The 13,997-nt window shown below is 48.8% G+C and overlaps 3 protein-coding genes across 6 annotated transcripts; 1 reads left to right on the top strand and 2 right to left on the bottom strand.

The window, feature by feature from the left end:
- The first annotated feature begins 1,253 nt into the window (after positions 1-1,253).
- Positions 1,254-2,001, top strand: LOC121599336 (protein anon-73B1-like). Its single transcript, XM_041927071.1, has 2 exons — positions 1,254-1,528; positions 1,612-2,001. Exons 1-2 carry the CDS (start codon positions 1,364-1,366, stop codon positions 1,714-1,716), a joined length of 270 nt encoding a protein of 89 aa, XP_041783005.1. The 5' UTR covers positions 1,254-1,363; the 3' UTR covers positions 1,717-2,001.
- A 56-nt stretch (positions 2,002-2,057) lies between these two features.
- Positions 2,058-8,140, bottom strand: LOC121599335. Its single transcript, XM_041927070.1, has 3 exons — positions 6,988-8,140; positions 5,713-5,785; positions 2,058-4,103 (listed from the first exon to the last, which is right to left on the bottom strand). Exons 1-3 carry the CDS (start codon positions 7,051-7,053, stop codon positions 2,374-2,376), a joined length of 1,869 nt encoding a protein of 622 aa, XP_041783004.1. The 5' UTR covers positions 7,054-8,140; the 3' UTR covers positions 2,058-2,373.
- A 1,074-nt stretch (positions 8,141-9,214) lies between these two features.
- LOC121599490 lies at positions 9,215-13,690 on the bottom strand. Of its 4 annotated transcripts, none has more exons than XM_041927332.1 (7): positions 13,323-13,690; positions 12,123-12,475; positions 11,757-12,044; positions 11,643-11,663; positions 11,020-11,538; positions 10,701-10,942; positions 9,215-10,634 (listed from the first exon to the last, which is right to left on the bottom strand). In XM_041927332.1, exons 2-7 carry the CDS (start codon positions 12,405-12,407, stop codon positions 10,283-10,285), a joined length of 1,707 nt encoding a protein of 568 aa, XP_041783266.1. In that variant the 5' UTR covers positions 12,408-12,475; positions 13,323-13,690; the 3' UTR covers positions 9,215-10,282. The 4 variants fall into 4 exon arrangements, with proteins under 4 accessions (XP_041783266.1, XP_041783268.1, XP_041783267.1 ...); XM_041927334.1 differs by having other exon boundaries at positions 13,254-13,328; XM_041927333.1 differs by lacking the exon at positions 13,323-13,690 and adding an exon at positions 12,847-12,973.
- Positions 13,691-13,997: the final 307 nt, after the last annotated feature.

The raw sequence follows: 13,997 nt of genomic DNA, 5'->3' as shown, positions 1-13,997 counted from the left end.
CAGTGAAGTGATTGTGATTGTACAGTAAATTGTGTGACATTTTGTATAATTCATGAATATTAAGGATTTCAAAATATACTCATGTACACAAACAAAACAAATCCTGTTGTTTATTTCATCGATGACGCTTGCTTGAAAATAAAACACAAAGAAAAATAATCCCCAGCACCCTGGCATAAGTAAGCTGCTTAAGCGCTGTTCCCAACTGCCACAAATCCACTAAACGACCACTTAACTGGTTCTAAACGGCTCAACCTATCAACCTAAACGGAATATAAAAATACTTCGTTTAGCAGAAGGCAAACGACTCGTGCATGCTAAAATTAGCAAAAAGTTCGTGACGCCATCTGTTGGTGGGATACCCAACCAGTGCATATTCCTCGATTGGAGGAGAGCTTTCTCATTCCCTCTGTACAGGCGGTCTCCGAGATACACGGTACCTCTTATACGCGGATTCGGAGATACGCGGTTTTCCAAATTTGACAGTTCTTTGAGCAAATTGTACTGATTTGACACATCCATTGTGAAATACCAAATAATTTACGTATTGAACGAATGTAAAATACTATTTAATAAGGTTTAAAACTGTTCAATTCAGTAGAAACATATCAAATAATTAATATGGTGGCGAAAACCACCCCCTACTTGCAAAATTGCTCGAAAATTAGTGATATTTTGGCTGAAAATCACGAGATTCGACTTACGCGGAAATTCGAGATACGCGGTATTTTGCGGCCGTTTTCGGTCCCCATTAACCGTGTATCTCGGGGACCGCCTGTACTGTTGTATGGTTTCGCATTGAAATTATGCATCGCTAGAACTAGAACGGCGATACGATTGTTGAAATACTAAACAATGTGTATCATTTGTTCAGAAGCAAATGAGATTTGAATAATGATCGAGGTTGAGAGCGTGAGCCGTGTATAACCCGTTTAGTGGTGGTCATTTAGTGGATTTGTGGCACTTGAATAATCTGTGGCGCTTTGGATGTGTGGTCTTGTAGAAAATCCTGCGTTTTGCTTACAAGGCCCGAGCAAAATTTTGACCTTTTCATACGGTAAATTTCTACTTTACAGTGTTTTGTTTTCCGATTCTCCATCTATACATTGTTAAAAGTTATCAATTCACAAGCATGTTGCGGCTTTGCTCAATGTCGGATGTCGCGTGTCGGATAAGCTGCTCAAAGGACAACTCTGTCTGTCATTCCTCGAGCAGTGCTGCCATCCAGCTGGCACTGCTGACATCATTGCTCTTTGGGAAACGATTTTGCGTAAACAGTACGCAAAACAAAACAAATCGATATCGATTCTTTCACCAAAGGGTAAAAGCAAATCTTCGGCCGCTCCAGTTTGTCGACACCAAAATGAGCGCTACGCTCGTGAATATAGCCGAGGAAGACTTCTTCGGCACCGTCATTCGGTACGGTTTGTACGTTGGGGCGATTTTCCAAATGGTGTGCCTGGCAGCGTGCATCGTCCTGCCCGACTCGTCCGGTGGCAGTGGTGAACCGGGAAGTTGGTCACCGAAGGTAAGCTGTGTGTGTGTGTGTGTTTTTGCAGTACAGTGTACAGTTTGATTCTTAACAAATTGGGTTCGTTCCTCTGCTTTCAGAACAACGACAGCGAAGACTCTAGCTCGGAACACTCCTCGCCACAGAACACTCCCAGAAGACCGTACCACCGTAGCCGCAAGCAGGACAAAAAGAAGCGCCGCTAAGCTGCTGCACTCCTGCGGATCACTTTCCACGCAAAATCTACTTTAATAGCATTCCAACGCTAGTCTGAGATGTGTTAGATGTTTTGTCCCTTCCTTAGCTTTTAATCGATATCTTATCGGGCGACTTCGGCATCGACCGATCTCACTGCGTACTTAGCGATAGGAAGCTCAACGAGATCTTCGTCTACTACCATCCCGTAGTGAAACAAAATACTCATTAGCCAACCGAGGCTAAATGTAACAGTGTACTTATTGTCAACTTATAAAAACATTTAACATCACAAACCAAAGCGGTCAGTTCTTTCAATATTCGAAATTTAAAACACAAACTTCAAGAGGCATTTACAAATCCACCGTCTACCAGTACAAGACTTTATATTGCAAAAGAAAACAGTTTCTTTCATTAACTTTACACATAACACATCGCACCCTTTTCTGGCAGGTCAACGTCATACTCCCCACGAACGGGCAAGTACGTTAGATATCAAAACAGAAACCAAAAAAAAAAACGGTAGAACGACAGGAAAATCAACAAAATTGCTCTCTAATTATGCTACAACGGGGTTTGTCCTTTTTCTTTGCAACTATTAACATACGCCTACACAGGAACTGGCGAAAAGAGTAGAGACCGAGTAAGAAAAGTCCCGCCACCGCGTCTTATGTAAGCTTCGAGTGGATCTCGTTCTGGGCGCACTTCATCACCGCTAGCGCTCCCTTCGCGATCAGGTCGTGGGCAAGATCGTAGCCGAGCTTCTCGCAGCGCTCGAACACCTCCCGCTCGATGTGCGCATGCCGGTGCATCCCGCAGAACAGATGCTCGCTGTCGTCCTTGAGCGTCGGCTCCACGATCTGGCGCCGATCGAGATTTTCGTTGTAATCGAGCACCTTGGCCGAAGCGAGAAACGGACACTTCTCTACGAGCGGTTCCGCCACGGTCAGCGGTGGTGGTGCCGCTTTCGTCTCATTAGCACCATTGTTCGCACCGTTGTCATGGTCCTGCTTTTTGCCCGTTACCGGGCACACCAGTCCGACGGCTATGCTGCCCACCAGATCGACCTTCTCCTCCGTGCTTACGAACGGACAGTCACCCATCACCTCCTGCCCGACCGGGAAGCGTGCGCTGGGGCAAAGATCGACCTGCTCCTTTTCGGTCGGCTTTACCTCATCCCCGTCCGGCGTTCCCTGGTCGGGCGCCCCCTCACTCTCCAGCTCGTTGCCATTCCGATCCGAGCCCACCTTCGCGTCCGTTACCAGCTTCGTCAGCTCGGACGAATAAGGACACTTCTTGAACAGCTCGCCGTGAATGTCGATAAACTTGGACAGATCCATCCGCGCACCGCCGTCCTTCGAGCAGCCGGGCAGCAGTATTTCGTTGTCGCGAATAATTTCCGGACTCTTCTTGCGCTGCTGCTGCTGCTGCTGCACGTGATCGATCGGGCAGACACGTTCCGCTTCCGGGCTGGAGGAGGAGGAAGCGCTTTCCTCCTCCTGGCGGCGTTTTTTCACCTCCCCACCACGGGGTTTCCGCTCACCGTTCGTCCCCCGACTGTCGGCCAGATCGAGCGCACAGTCACCCTTCGTACGGATCTCCGTCTTACCATCCAAGCTCCAGACGGCGCCCTCCACAACGAGCTGGAATGGTTCGTTGCCGCTTTCGTCCGACGAGTCCTGGGAGGCTCGCTTGCGCGCTGGCGATCCATCCTCAGCATCAACAGCTCGCCAGCGACGTTTCAGGTCGGTCCGTACGGCCACCGGAGCGCTGCAGCCACCGCCGAGCGTCTTCAGGAAGCTTCGCTCCGTCAGTATCCGGCACTGCGTCTCCAGATGGCACAGCTTCCCGAGCATGCCCAGTATGTACTCGTCGTTCGAACGACACTCCACGGCCAGTGCACCCTGCCCGACCGCGTACAGTATTTCGTGCGGCTCGATGATCTGATCGATGCGCTTGTTCCACCCCATCCGGACGAGCCCGGCCTGGGCCAGTATGATGCCGGCAAACTTGGACGCTTCCGCATCGAGCTTCGCGAGCCGCGTGTTCAAGTTGCCCCGGATGTCGCAGACGGCGAGATGGGAATAGTAGCGCGCCAGCTGGGCCGACCGTCTGAGCGAGGACGTACCGACGATCGAGCCACGTGGCAGTGTTGCCAGCGTGCAGCCGCGATGCCGCTCGTTCAGCACGAGTGCGTCGCGCGGATCCTCGCGCTCCAGCACCGCCCCGATGGCCATACCGAGCGGCAGCGAGGTGGGCAAGTCTTTCAGCGAGTGTACGACAAAGTCCACGCCACCGGTACGGAGCGCATCCTCCAGGTCCTTGGTGAAGAGCGACTTTTCGCCGATCTTGGGCAGTGATTTGTTCAGCACCCGATCACCGACCGTTGTCATCGTATCTGTTTTGGGGAGGGAGAAGAAGAAGGACAAAAGAAGACAAATAATTATTAAGATTAATAACTCATCAAAGGCATAGAAAAATAACGTTCCTCCCTCTTATCGTGTTTTGGCAGAAGAAGCGAGAGTGTAAAGGTGAGAATATGCTGCAAGATTATATTATCATAACAATGCCAAAGCTGACGAACAGCATTGCGGTGTTGAAATCATTTAATTAGACCAGTGCCCAGCCTCTTATCTTCAGGTGCAACGGTTTGGAGCAGTCAGGTGGATCGGTCAGGAGAAGTTTGCTGCTTGCTGAGTTCTACCGTTGATAATGAGGCTTGCCGTGCTCTTTGTTCATTAATTGTGTGCCGCCAGCAGAAGAAAGGTGTTGCAATACACGAACTCCACAACCTGAACCTACCCTGAACTGGCTGATAGGAGCATCGTATGGAAACAATTCATGAATGCGCATTTGAGAGCATTTCTTCTTGCCTTAATCTATCGGGCCTATCGGCGAACAAGTAGTCAGACAGGCATAAGTAGCACACAGACAGTGTTGTAGGATTTATGCGCTGCTTGACCTTCGCAACAGGAATGTCTTGAGGGCATCAGGCGAAAGAACGGGCACCAACAGTTGATATTGCCAATCAATGCTGAAGTGGTTTGAAACGAATATATCTGCCTTTCTAAATTTATGAAAGGCAAAAAAATACGGTAACCAAAAACGGTCGTGAACTTTCCAAGGTCATAGGAAGAAGAAGAAAAAAGAAGAAATCAAAAAGATCCCACAAAATACCGGTTTAAGCAATAACGCTCCTAACGCGCTGGAGGGAAAGGAAAGTAATGACAAGGCGCTCCGCTCTAACATTCGCTCTGTGATTTGCATAATTCCTTCCCGCTGACTGACGACTGACGTAACACGGCGTCGGCAATGGGATGTCGCGTTTGTCCACCCAAATCATTACTCAAAGTTTTCCGTGCGCACTCGCGTCAACTCTTTGCCAACGTCGGGCAGTTACTGGCCGCTGTGCCAATCGCGCAAATGTATCGCAATGTTGCGGCGCGTAATGTACGGCACTAAAAGCTTGCCCCGAACGTGTCTCGCGAGCAGAGGAACATTGGAAGAAAAACGTTCTCAGACGTTAACAACACGTGTCTGCCGGTGTACGGGAGAAAACGTGCCGATACGAACGTACTGTCCCCGGTCGGTCGGTCGCATAATTTAGCAACAATATGGAATGCTCACATCGAATATGCATCAATGCATATGTGTGTGTGTGCTATGTGATCGATCGTATTGAATTGAGATACATGAGCCGGGCCCCGGGCGTGCGTGTTTGATGGCAACTGCCTATAACAGACTCTTATCGCCAAACGCAACAGCAAGCACAGTTATCGCGCGTCGCGTAAGCGCGGGGTCCGGAAGATGGAGAAGCGGAGTTCGTGAGCATGACTAGCCCGTTTCTGGTGGACACAACGGGGTAGATATCTACCCAACCCAGCGGCCGGACGACACCGCCGCACGATGACTTTCAAATGACTGCGATCGTGCAATGGAATTGATGTGCCCCGAGCAGATTCTATTTTGAGCAGTTTGTGCAGGCGCTAAAAAGCGAAATTACTTACGAATCTCGTACACCACATCCGGGTTGAGCTTCTGGAGCAGCGAGATTACGTGCTTCGTTTGGGTGAGTGCCAGCTGGAAATGAAAACAAAAGCGAATTAATAACGTCCGCTTGATGAAATTAAGCAATAAATGTGTGTGTGTGCATGTTTTTTTTTAAATGACAGCATAATGAGTGCATCCAGTCGGTAGCAAACGATCCATTTAGCTTGGAACTCCCTCGCGCCCATTAGTCCCCATTAAGTGACCTCAGTGGTGGTGGTGGTGGTGGTGTGTCAAAAGGTCGGCTTTGAAATTCTAATTGCCTGCAGCAAACGTTAGCTCATCCAAGTGGCCTGGGCGTTGGATATTGTCCCAACGACACAGCAAAACGGACGTTGGCTTTCGTGCCGTTAATAAGAGAGGGGATGACATTGTCAGCCCTTTATTTATTACTTTAGTACAAAGAAGCATGGAAGACCAGGACAACAAAAAACACAATAGAAAAGATAGGAAGCAATTGATGAGCTATGTCCTTTCAATAAAGTGTGCGTGTGTACACCAGGGCAAACGAATTTTCTTTTCGCGCTCGTGTAACACTCCTAACATAACGTTTAAACTACTATCACGCAATTTATAAATAATTTATGAATTTCTTTCAGCCTCCATCTTTCAGTTTTATGTGTACCGGTGCCGCGTTAAAGTGGCGTCATGTTTGAGTGAATTTGGAGAGGGGGAGTTGGTGGTTGATTTTTCGAAAATAAAAACCGAATCTGACCTGATCCAAAACAACGCACCAATGAGTTAATAAACTTTCCACCTTTTTTTTACTCGTAGAGCTTCATAATACGTGTGTTAGGAGCATGCTTAAAAAAACGACAAAGTACGTCAAAACCGATCACAAAAGCACGGAAAAGGTTTGCTACACTTGAGTCAATATTTTTACCAATCCAATGGGGGATGGTGGCGGTGAAGGAACAACAGATTGTTCGATGGGGCTTCGCGGATGTCAATCATTTGTTTAACAAGTATTACCCCCCCCCCCCCCCTCGGTACGGCATTGCTAGTGTCCTGCGTATCTGTTTCAAGAATCCAAGAAGCCATAGGATAAGAAATTCAAATTGAAAGAGAAATTCTATGACCCTGCTTATGGACCAGGCGTCTGTTTAAACGAGTGTAGTACCCCCCGCGCATATAATCCCCAAGGTAAGCAAAAAGGGCTTAATCTTTATGAGCCATTGTGTCACCGGTACCATAAATTGTAACACTTCTACCCCACCCCGTTTCCCTTTACCTACCTCACTTTTGCGCGATCCAACGCGGATCGTTTTCGTCGCGCGATCCTGCTGATCCTTCGCGCTCATGCTTGCTTCGATGGGTTTGTTTTTCGGTCACTTTACTTGTCTCCAATTTCCGTACGTTGTTTTTCCTGTGTCCGTCAGTTTTGTTTCCGGTTTTCTTTGCACGCACGCACACACACACCTTTGACCAATCTTAAGCCGAAAGGTACATTTCACCCGGCACTGCACTGGCGCTATTACGCACCCCGCGCCTGTTTTCTACGGTGAGTTGTGTAATGGCAACATGTACGTTGGAGGGCAATCGCAGGCCAGCAACCAGGGCAGGGGTTGAACGTTTACTGTAACGACGCACCGTTTCGTGCCTAAAGGCAGGTCGCGCTCGTGATCATAGGCGCAGCAGCACGCTCTCGATTCGACGACCAGTGAAAGTACCGCCTCGAACGTGGTCAATCTCCTGTGTAAGTGGGGTTCGTCGTCTTGAGGAGTTTGGAGCACCTGGGAGGGTGGTTGTGGGAATGGGGAAATCTCACACCGATGCTGTGCTGGAGTGGAATTCCGTCCGCCTTGAGATGCTGCTGCTCACTAACATGAAAGTCCCGTTGGGTGGCAGTGGGAACCCGCGCCTGTCGCTTATCCCGTTAGATTGCTGCGTGGTTGGACTGCACTCTCTGCACCCCAAGAACGAGCACCGATTGCACTTTTCCCTCGCACACGAGCTTATCAATAGAGAATTCGCCACAAATTACCGGAACACGGCCACGGCAACACAGCTGTATAGGGGGATGGTAGAGGTTACGCGGCAATGAAGTACTACTTGCGCCCGCGGAACTGTTTACATAATGGGTGGTGATGGTGTGTCTTTCACTTGCAACAGTTCCCTCCCCACCGTCACAAATGCACGAGTTTTGTGCTGCACGAGCCACGGTACGGAACGGCACGGAACGGAAAGGAGACTGTCGTTCGCTGCGTGGCCTACTCTGGTGTGTCACCGTGACCAGCCTCGTACGCACATTCCACGCGGAGCACAACACACACACTGCGAGCGCACACTTGGCGTGCGAGAACGGAACGGCTCGAGGGAAACGGGTTTAGTAAAGGGGGGCACACGTTCGGTTGTCGGTGGAAAGGAAAGGGGACAACCACCAAGGTGGCTAGCACGTGGTGTGCCAAACCGAGAGAGCGAGAGTGAGAGAGAGAGAGAGAGCTCGCCCGAGCACGTTGACGTTTGAGCCCGTTTGACGTACCCAGGCTTTGTTTACGTTTTATTTTTGTCATGGCAGTTATTTTTTTTGTATTTTTTCGTGTTAAGCTTTTTTGTATAAAGTTTTGCAAATAAAATAGATACTATTATCATTACCACTACACAAATTCTAATCAATTTCTTACTCTCTTTCCAACGCTAATTCCTATGCTGCACATTTACTACCGGGTATGTTTTGTCGACTGGAACAGAAATTGTATGGAATACATACCCGAAACCAGGTCCAAGTATCGTGCAGCTCTTGAAAAAAAGGAAATAAGTAGCTTTTTCTGGATCAGTATGGGTTAATGATCGGTTCCAGAACCAGAATGGGTATCGGTATCAGGCCCAGGGCCTTGATGGGTTTAGTTGCAGCTTTAGGACTGATGTTTATTCATGAGTAGTTCCAAGACCGGTATGGGTTCAGTATTAGTTCCAAGTCCTTTATTTATTCAGTATCAGAGTTCCAAGTCCTTTATTTATTCAGTATCAGTTCCAGTACCGGTATGGATTCATCATAGGTTCTAGGACCAGTATGGGTTCATGGTAGATTCCAGGATCATTATAGGTTCATGACAGGTTCTAGGACCGGTATGGATGCATCATCAGTTCGAGGACCCGTATGATCAGTATTGGTTCCTGGATCGGTTAGGGATCAGTATCGGTTCCTGGACTTGCGTTGATTCAGTGCCGGTCCTGAAGGCTTTAGGTCATATGTAGTTCTTATGGTTATGCCAGAAAAGGTTATGTATTGGTGTCAAGGGAAAGTATGGGATTGATTTTGGTTCAAGGTCTCGTGAGGGAGGGGGGGGGGGGCGAGCAATTGCAATTGGGTTTCGAGTCCATTGCTTCCAATGTACTCTTTACAGTTTGAAATTTATCTTCGTACCCCTGTAACCTGGCCAGATAAGATTTTCTAATTATCTCTTGAAGTTTTTTTTTATTCTTTTCAATCGAAAATAATGTTACAGAAGAAAAGAAACCTTTCTTTCTTTTGCATTTTATTCGCTTCATCATCATCATCATTTGCATAAGACACTAGTTCACAGCTACAGCAATAAGTAACATTACAGCAGTAAGAAATACTTAAATACGGTCAACGCCTGTTGTAGTTTATAATTTCATGCCAACAATTTTTTTGTAAACGAATGTTCTGTCCGAGACACGGGGGAAAATAATTGTATCCATTTTGCATGTCCAAAAGCAGTTTAAAAATATTTGGGCCACTGCCACAAGCACGAACGACTCCAGCATACGTTAATAACATCATTGAATCACTGAATCTGATTGTGTTGCAATCTAAAACTATAGCCACATTCCTTCCGACTTGCCACACTGCACTGCATAAGGAAGGAAGGAGAAATATAATAGCGAAAAAAAAACACCAGTAAACTAGAATAATGTATCTCTGCCCCTTAAAGGTAACAACACATACACTGCACACTGCTCAATAAGTGCTAAAGATGTAAGTACACACACACACACATTGTGGGAACAAATTAATAATGTGAACAGCAAAAGCTCACACAGTACATGGAAATGTTGCTTTTGGCTCTTTTGCTTAGCACCTTAAACAAAACAAAACAAAACAAAAAGTGAGATAAGCGTGTAGCAACAAAATGATGTAAAACAGAAGTCTTTGTGCCGCGTGTGTGTAGTCTTTGTCCTATGTATCACTGTCTTTTTTTTTCGAAATGTGTTATGTGTTGGATAATTTTTTTTCGTTTAATCAATGCTTATTGCATTTCTACCACTCATAAGTTGTTGTTGTCTAATCTCTACCATGTTCAACACAGTCACGTGTTCACAAGATGCTATCCGCGATGCTAAATAGCAGCAAACAGGCACACTTTAAAACAACATAAGTACACATTTCATTCCCTTACAAAACCCCACCCCAGCCTAGAGTGTTGAAATCTGTATCCGTTCCCCCATTTTGGATACATGAGAGTTTGAATTTTGACACTTTTCCCCTTTAGCGAAGCCCGCCTTACCGCCTGGAGTGCAGCAGCAACAACGACTATCCCGTCGTTTCCCTCCGATCTGGGGCCATTACGTGGACGAGTTGTTATAGTTTTGACGGCCACCGAGCTCGAGCAGGTAGCGATCGGGATGGTCCATCCAGTCGGCCGCCGTCATCTTGACCGTTCGCTGCCGTTCCGCTTCCTTCACCTGCCACTTCTTGATGTCGAGCTGGACGTCGCGCTGCTGCTGGTTGCCGCAGCCCCACACCTCGATCGAGAGGATCTTGTGCTGCAGCGCCCGGTACTCGAGCCGCTCGAAGTGCTCATCCACGATCAGGATCGGCTTGCGCGGATCGGACCCAGCCCGCAGGCCCTTCGGGTAGCCGCGGATGTGCGTGTTCAGGTAGAGGCTTTTCGGCTTCTTTTCCAGCATTTGGAATCTGTACGTGGAACAGTAAAACGCATTGTGAAACAATAAAAGAAACGATAAACACTTTGGCACATACTTTGGCAGCAGCTGCAGACAGCAGCTTCCTTCGTCACCAATGTACAGGTGCGTTTCGCGCCACTCGTTCGGGTTCGCCACGCAGAACAGCAGATCGTCCTCGCAGCGAAACAGTATCAGGTTCGGTCCGCGATAGCCGAGCACGTGGTGCAAAAACCGGTTCGTGCCCGACCCATCTAGCCGCGAGTCGTACAGGGATGTCCAGTGCGAAGGCACCAGGGATAAGAGTTTCGCCAGGAAAATCTACCGATAATTCAATAAAAAAAAAGAAATTGACAAATCGACATGCAATTGCACCCTTCCCACCATTTCCAACTTACGTGCGATGTTAGGTTGGCCGAATTGGGATTGATCGGTGCCGGCACGGACTGTGGTTTGCTGTACAGCGGTGGAAGCGAACCAGCCAGCAGCCATGCTTCGGACAGCGGCAGCAATGGTTGCTGATTCTTAAGCCGCTCGCGCTCTTCCGCGGTCAGCGGTTTGCCCGGTTCGCGGGGCAGCATGCTGGCGCCACCGATACCACCGCCTGCGCCCACACCACCGCCGAGCTCCTTGCCGAACGGGTTCGTCTTCTCGAGGATGGGTGTCTGCAGCTCGAGCCCGTAGCTCGCTTCGCCCGCGTTGATGGCACTGATCGACACGACCGTCTCGCTGTTGCTCACCATACTGTTGTCCATGATCGTCCGGTGGGAGGTGCTGAGCGCGTGCACGCAGTACTTGTGGATCGGCGGCACCAGCCGGGGCACGTTGTTCTCCAGCCAGCGGCAAATGTAGCCCGGGCTGAGCGATTCCTTGGAGAAGAAGCACGACTGCACGACCGAATCGAGCGTACGGTTAAGCTGGGAGTTAAAAAAAATGGACACATTTAGTGACGATTTGTGACAATTGCAATAGGAAAGCGAGAATTCATTCCGAAAATGGTGTTTATATGCAAACATATTACCGATTGCTCATCATCCTCAATCTTTAAAATGCAGCGTAATATTGAATTTAAATACAATTGTGTTAACGATTTTGCAACAAACGATCGCTTATTGGTAATTATGTAGCCACTTACCAGCCGGCACGATTGGGGCCCATCGGAGTAGTGTGCCATCGCGAGATTGTAGCAGGTGCGCAGGAGATGCTTCAAGTTTTCCGGCTTTATCAGCTCGCTCTCGTTCAGATCGCCAAACATGCGCACGTAGCTCTCCAGTATGACGGAATCGTCCAGCAGGGCGAGAAACTTTTCGCTCTGCTGCCGGAACGCAACCAGCCCCAGGTGTTCCGTTTTCGCGTGGCTCATGAACCGCAGATAGCGGAACAGCTTGTGCCCCAGATCAGGGTACTTGGGAAACACGTAGCGCTGTAAATAAAACGGAAGGCCGGGTTTTTTGCGGGGTTCGCAGTGAATTCAAACGCGTAATTCTCGCGCTCCGCTTACCGCAAACACGTCCCCCGTGACGCCGTGGATGCCGTGCAGTTCCTCACACTTTTTGGCCAGTATGCGGCCCAGCTTGTCCACCGGCTGGAACTGTGCCTGCGACCGGTCCTGTATGTCGGCCCCGCTCGCTGTGCGTGTCATGCCGCGCACACCGGTAGCAACACCGGCCACAGCGCTGCCACCGTTCGCCTGCATCGGTTCGCCCGCGCCCCCGTTTCCCTTCGCTTTGGAGGGACTGCTCGAACCGGACCCCTGCTGCTTCCCGCCACTGTGCGCGTTGCCCATCTTTAGTCGCGTGCAGGCTTTCCTCTGTTCGCTAAGCTGACTTTCGCACACCAATTGCACTAAGTACTCTGTAAAAGGGAAGGTAGAGAGATATAGCATTTAGAGACATATAGTTTAGCGTATTGCACCAGCAAGAAAAACGATTCAAACACACGCGGTGCGGTACGCGGTGCGCTCGGATGGAAAACCTGTTCGCCTTGAAAAACCAGATCGCACGTGGCGACCGTTCGAGGGGAGTCAATCTGTTTGCTGCTGCATTTAATTATCGTCTTGGCGATACACCCAATATTGGTGTAAAGTACGCAATAGGTCTGATTGACACAAAAACACAGCGATATGCCAGCTGGGAGATACGCATCTCGGAATGATAAATCAGCAGCTTCTAGCTGCAATTGATGAAGATTTCATGCTTCTAAAAACGTAGAAAATAGCTTATTACACTTGAGCACGGCCGTAGGGAAATGGAAAAGGGATTAAATACAAACTCGTCCGTCCCGTTACATGCATATGCAAGGGGGATCAAGCACCCGTTGGGCACTAAATGCCATGAAATTTATGACCGTACTGCTGTGTTCCGTCGCAAACTTCACCTATCACGCGTCACCTGTGCCATCGTTTGCTTTATCAATATCAAAATGACGAATGGGAACCGTGTTTTACGTGTTTCATTCATTGCTGCGTTCGCGATTTCTTCGTCGCTGATAAGGGGCTGTTGCTGTTACCGCTGATTCGTGGTGGAGGGGACCCTTCAAACGCTTCAAGAGGGTAATCTCGGATCGATTCCAACGCATCCAATACGAATCCTGGTGAATAGCCTAAGCTCAACCGTCCGGACCAGTTTCTTACCTAATCCAATTCCGCCTTGCAAACAATGTTCCCGTGTGTTAATTGGTGTTTGTTTTTCGCTATACCTACCCCGCACACACACTGATGGTCGCGGAAACTTGTTGCGCTCGACGCTTGCCAAACGGCTGGGGGGGGCGTGGGAGAGGTTGACGGGGATACGGTTCCGAAAACGACGTAGGACGGGTTCTGCGCTTCTGGGTGCATAGGATACACACGACGACGACGACGACGGCGGCGGGAGCGGGCAGCCTTTGTCCTTGGCGTCCACATACAACAGAGATCAGATCAGTTTCACGGTACTGGAGCAGCTGGGCGCAATCATTCTATCATCCAGCAGCGGACACGGGGACACACACGGAAACGGGGCCAAGCTCGAAACTACGTTGTTTTCAGAATTTGGTTGGAATTTTCTTCTCCCCCCTCTCTACGGACGGATTTGTTTTGACAGCAGACCCGTCCCCGCAGTCAGTGTGGCCAGATTATTTTGGCGGTTTTCGGCGGTTTCGGCATCAAAATTTTATCGGTAGTTTTCGGTAGGAGTTAAAGATTATTTCGGTAGTTTTCGGTAGGCTTTGAAGTGTTGAGCGTGGGTGGGGGGGGGGGGTAGGGGTGGTTTCGGAGATGGAAGTTAATCTGTCTCATGAAGAGCAGCACGAGAAAAACACATCTTTCATTTATTTAAAGGTGATAGTTTAGATTTGGTTCATAGCGGTCACATGAGGCCTTTCTGAAGTGTCCATCTGA

The sequence above is a fragment of the Anopheles merus genome, chromosome 3L (assembly GCF_017562075.2).
Source record: "Anopheles merus strain MAF chromosome 3L, AmerM5.1, whole genome shotgun sequence".
Lineage (NCBI taxonomy): Eukaryota > Metazoa > Arthropoda > Insecta > Diptera > Culicidae > Anopheles > Anopheles merus.
Note: the sequence above shows the minus strand (reverse complement) of the source record. Positions and strands in the feature narration are given on the sequence as shown.

Bases quoted from the DNA above. Each gene is read 5' to 3' on its own strand.
- LOC121599336 (XM_041927071.1), top strand. From the start codon at position 1,364: ATGAGCGCTACGCTCGTGAATATAGCCGAGGAAGACTTCTTCGGCACC. The intron at 1,529-1,611 runs GTAAGCTGTGTG...CTCTGCTTTCAG, and splicing joins CGGGAAGTTGGTCACCGAAG to AACAACGACAGCGAAGACTC.
- LOC121599335 (XM_041927070.1), bottom strand. From the start codon at position 7,053: ATGAGCGCGAAGGATCAGCAGGATCGCGCGACGAAAACGATCCGCGTT. The intron at 5,786-6,987 runs GTAGGTAAAGGG...TTTCATTTCCAG, and splicing joins TTGGATCGCGCAAAAGTGAG to CTGGCACTCACCCAAACGAA. The intron at 4,104-5,712 runs GTAAGTAATTTC...TCCCCAAAACAG, and splicing joins GGATGTGGTGTACGAGATTC to ATACGATGACAACGGTCGGT.
- LOC121599490 (XM_041927332.1), bottom strand. From the start codon at position 12,407: ATGGGCAACGCGCACAGTGGCGGGAAGCAGCAGGGGTCCGGTTCGAGC. The intron at 11,539-11,642 runs GTAATATGTTTG...TTTAACTCCCAG, and splicing joins TTGAGGATGATGAGCAATCG to CTTAACCGTACGCTCGATTC. The intron at 10,635-10,700 runs GTATGTGCCAAA...TTCCACGTACAG, and splicing joins TGTCTGCAGCTGCTGCCAAA to ATTCCAAATGCTGGAAAAGA.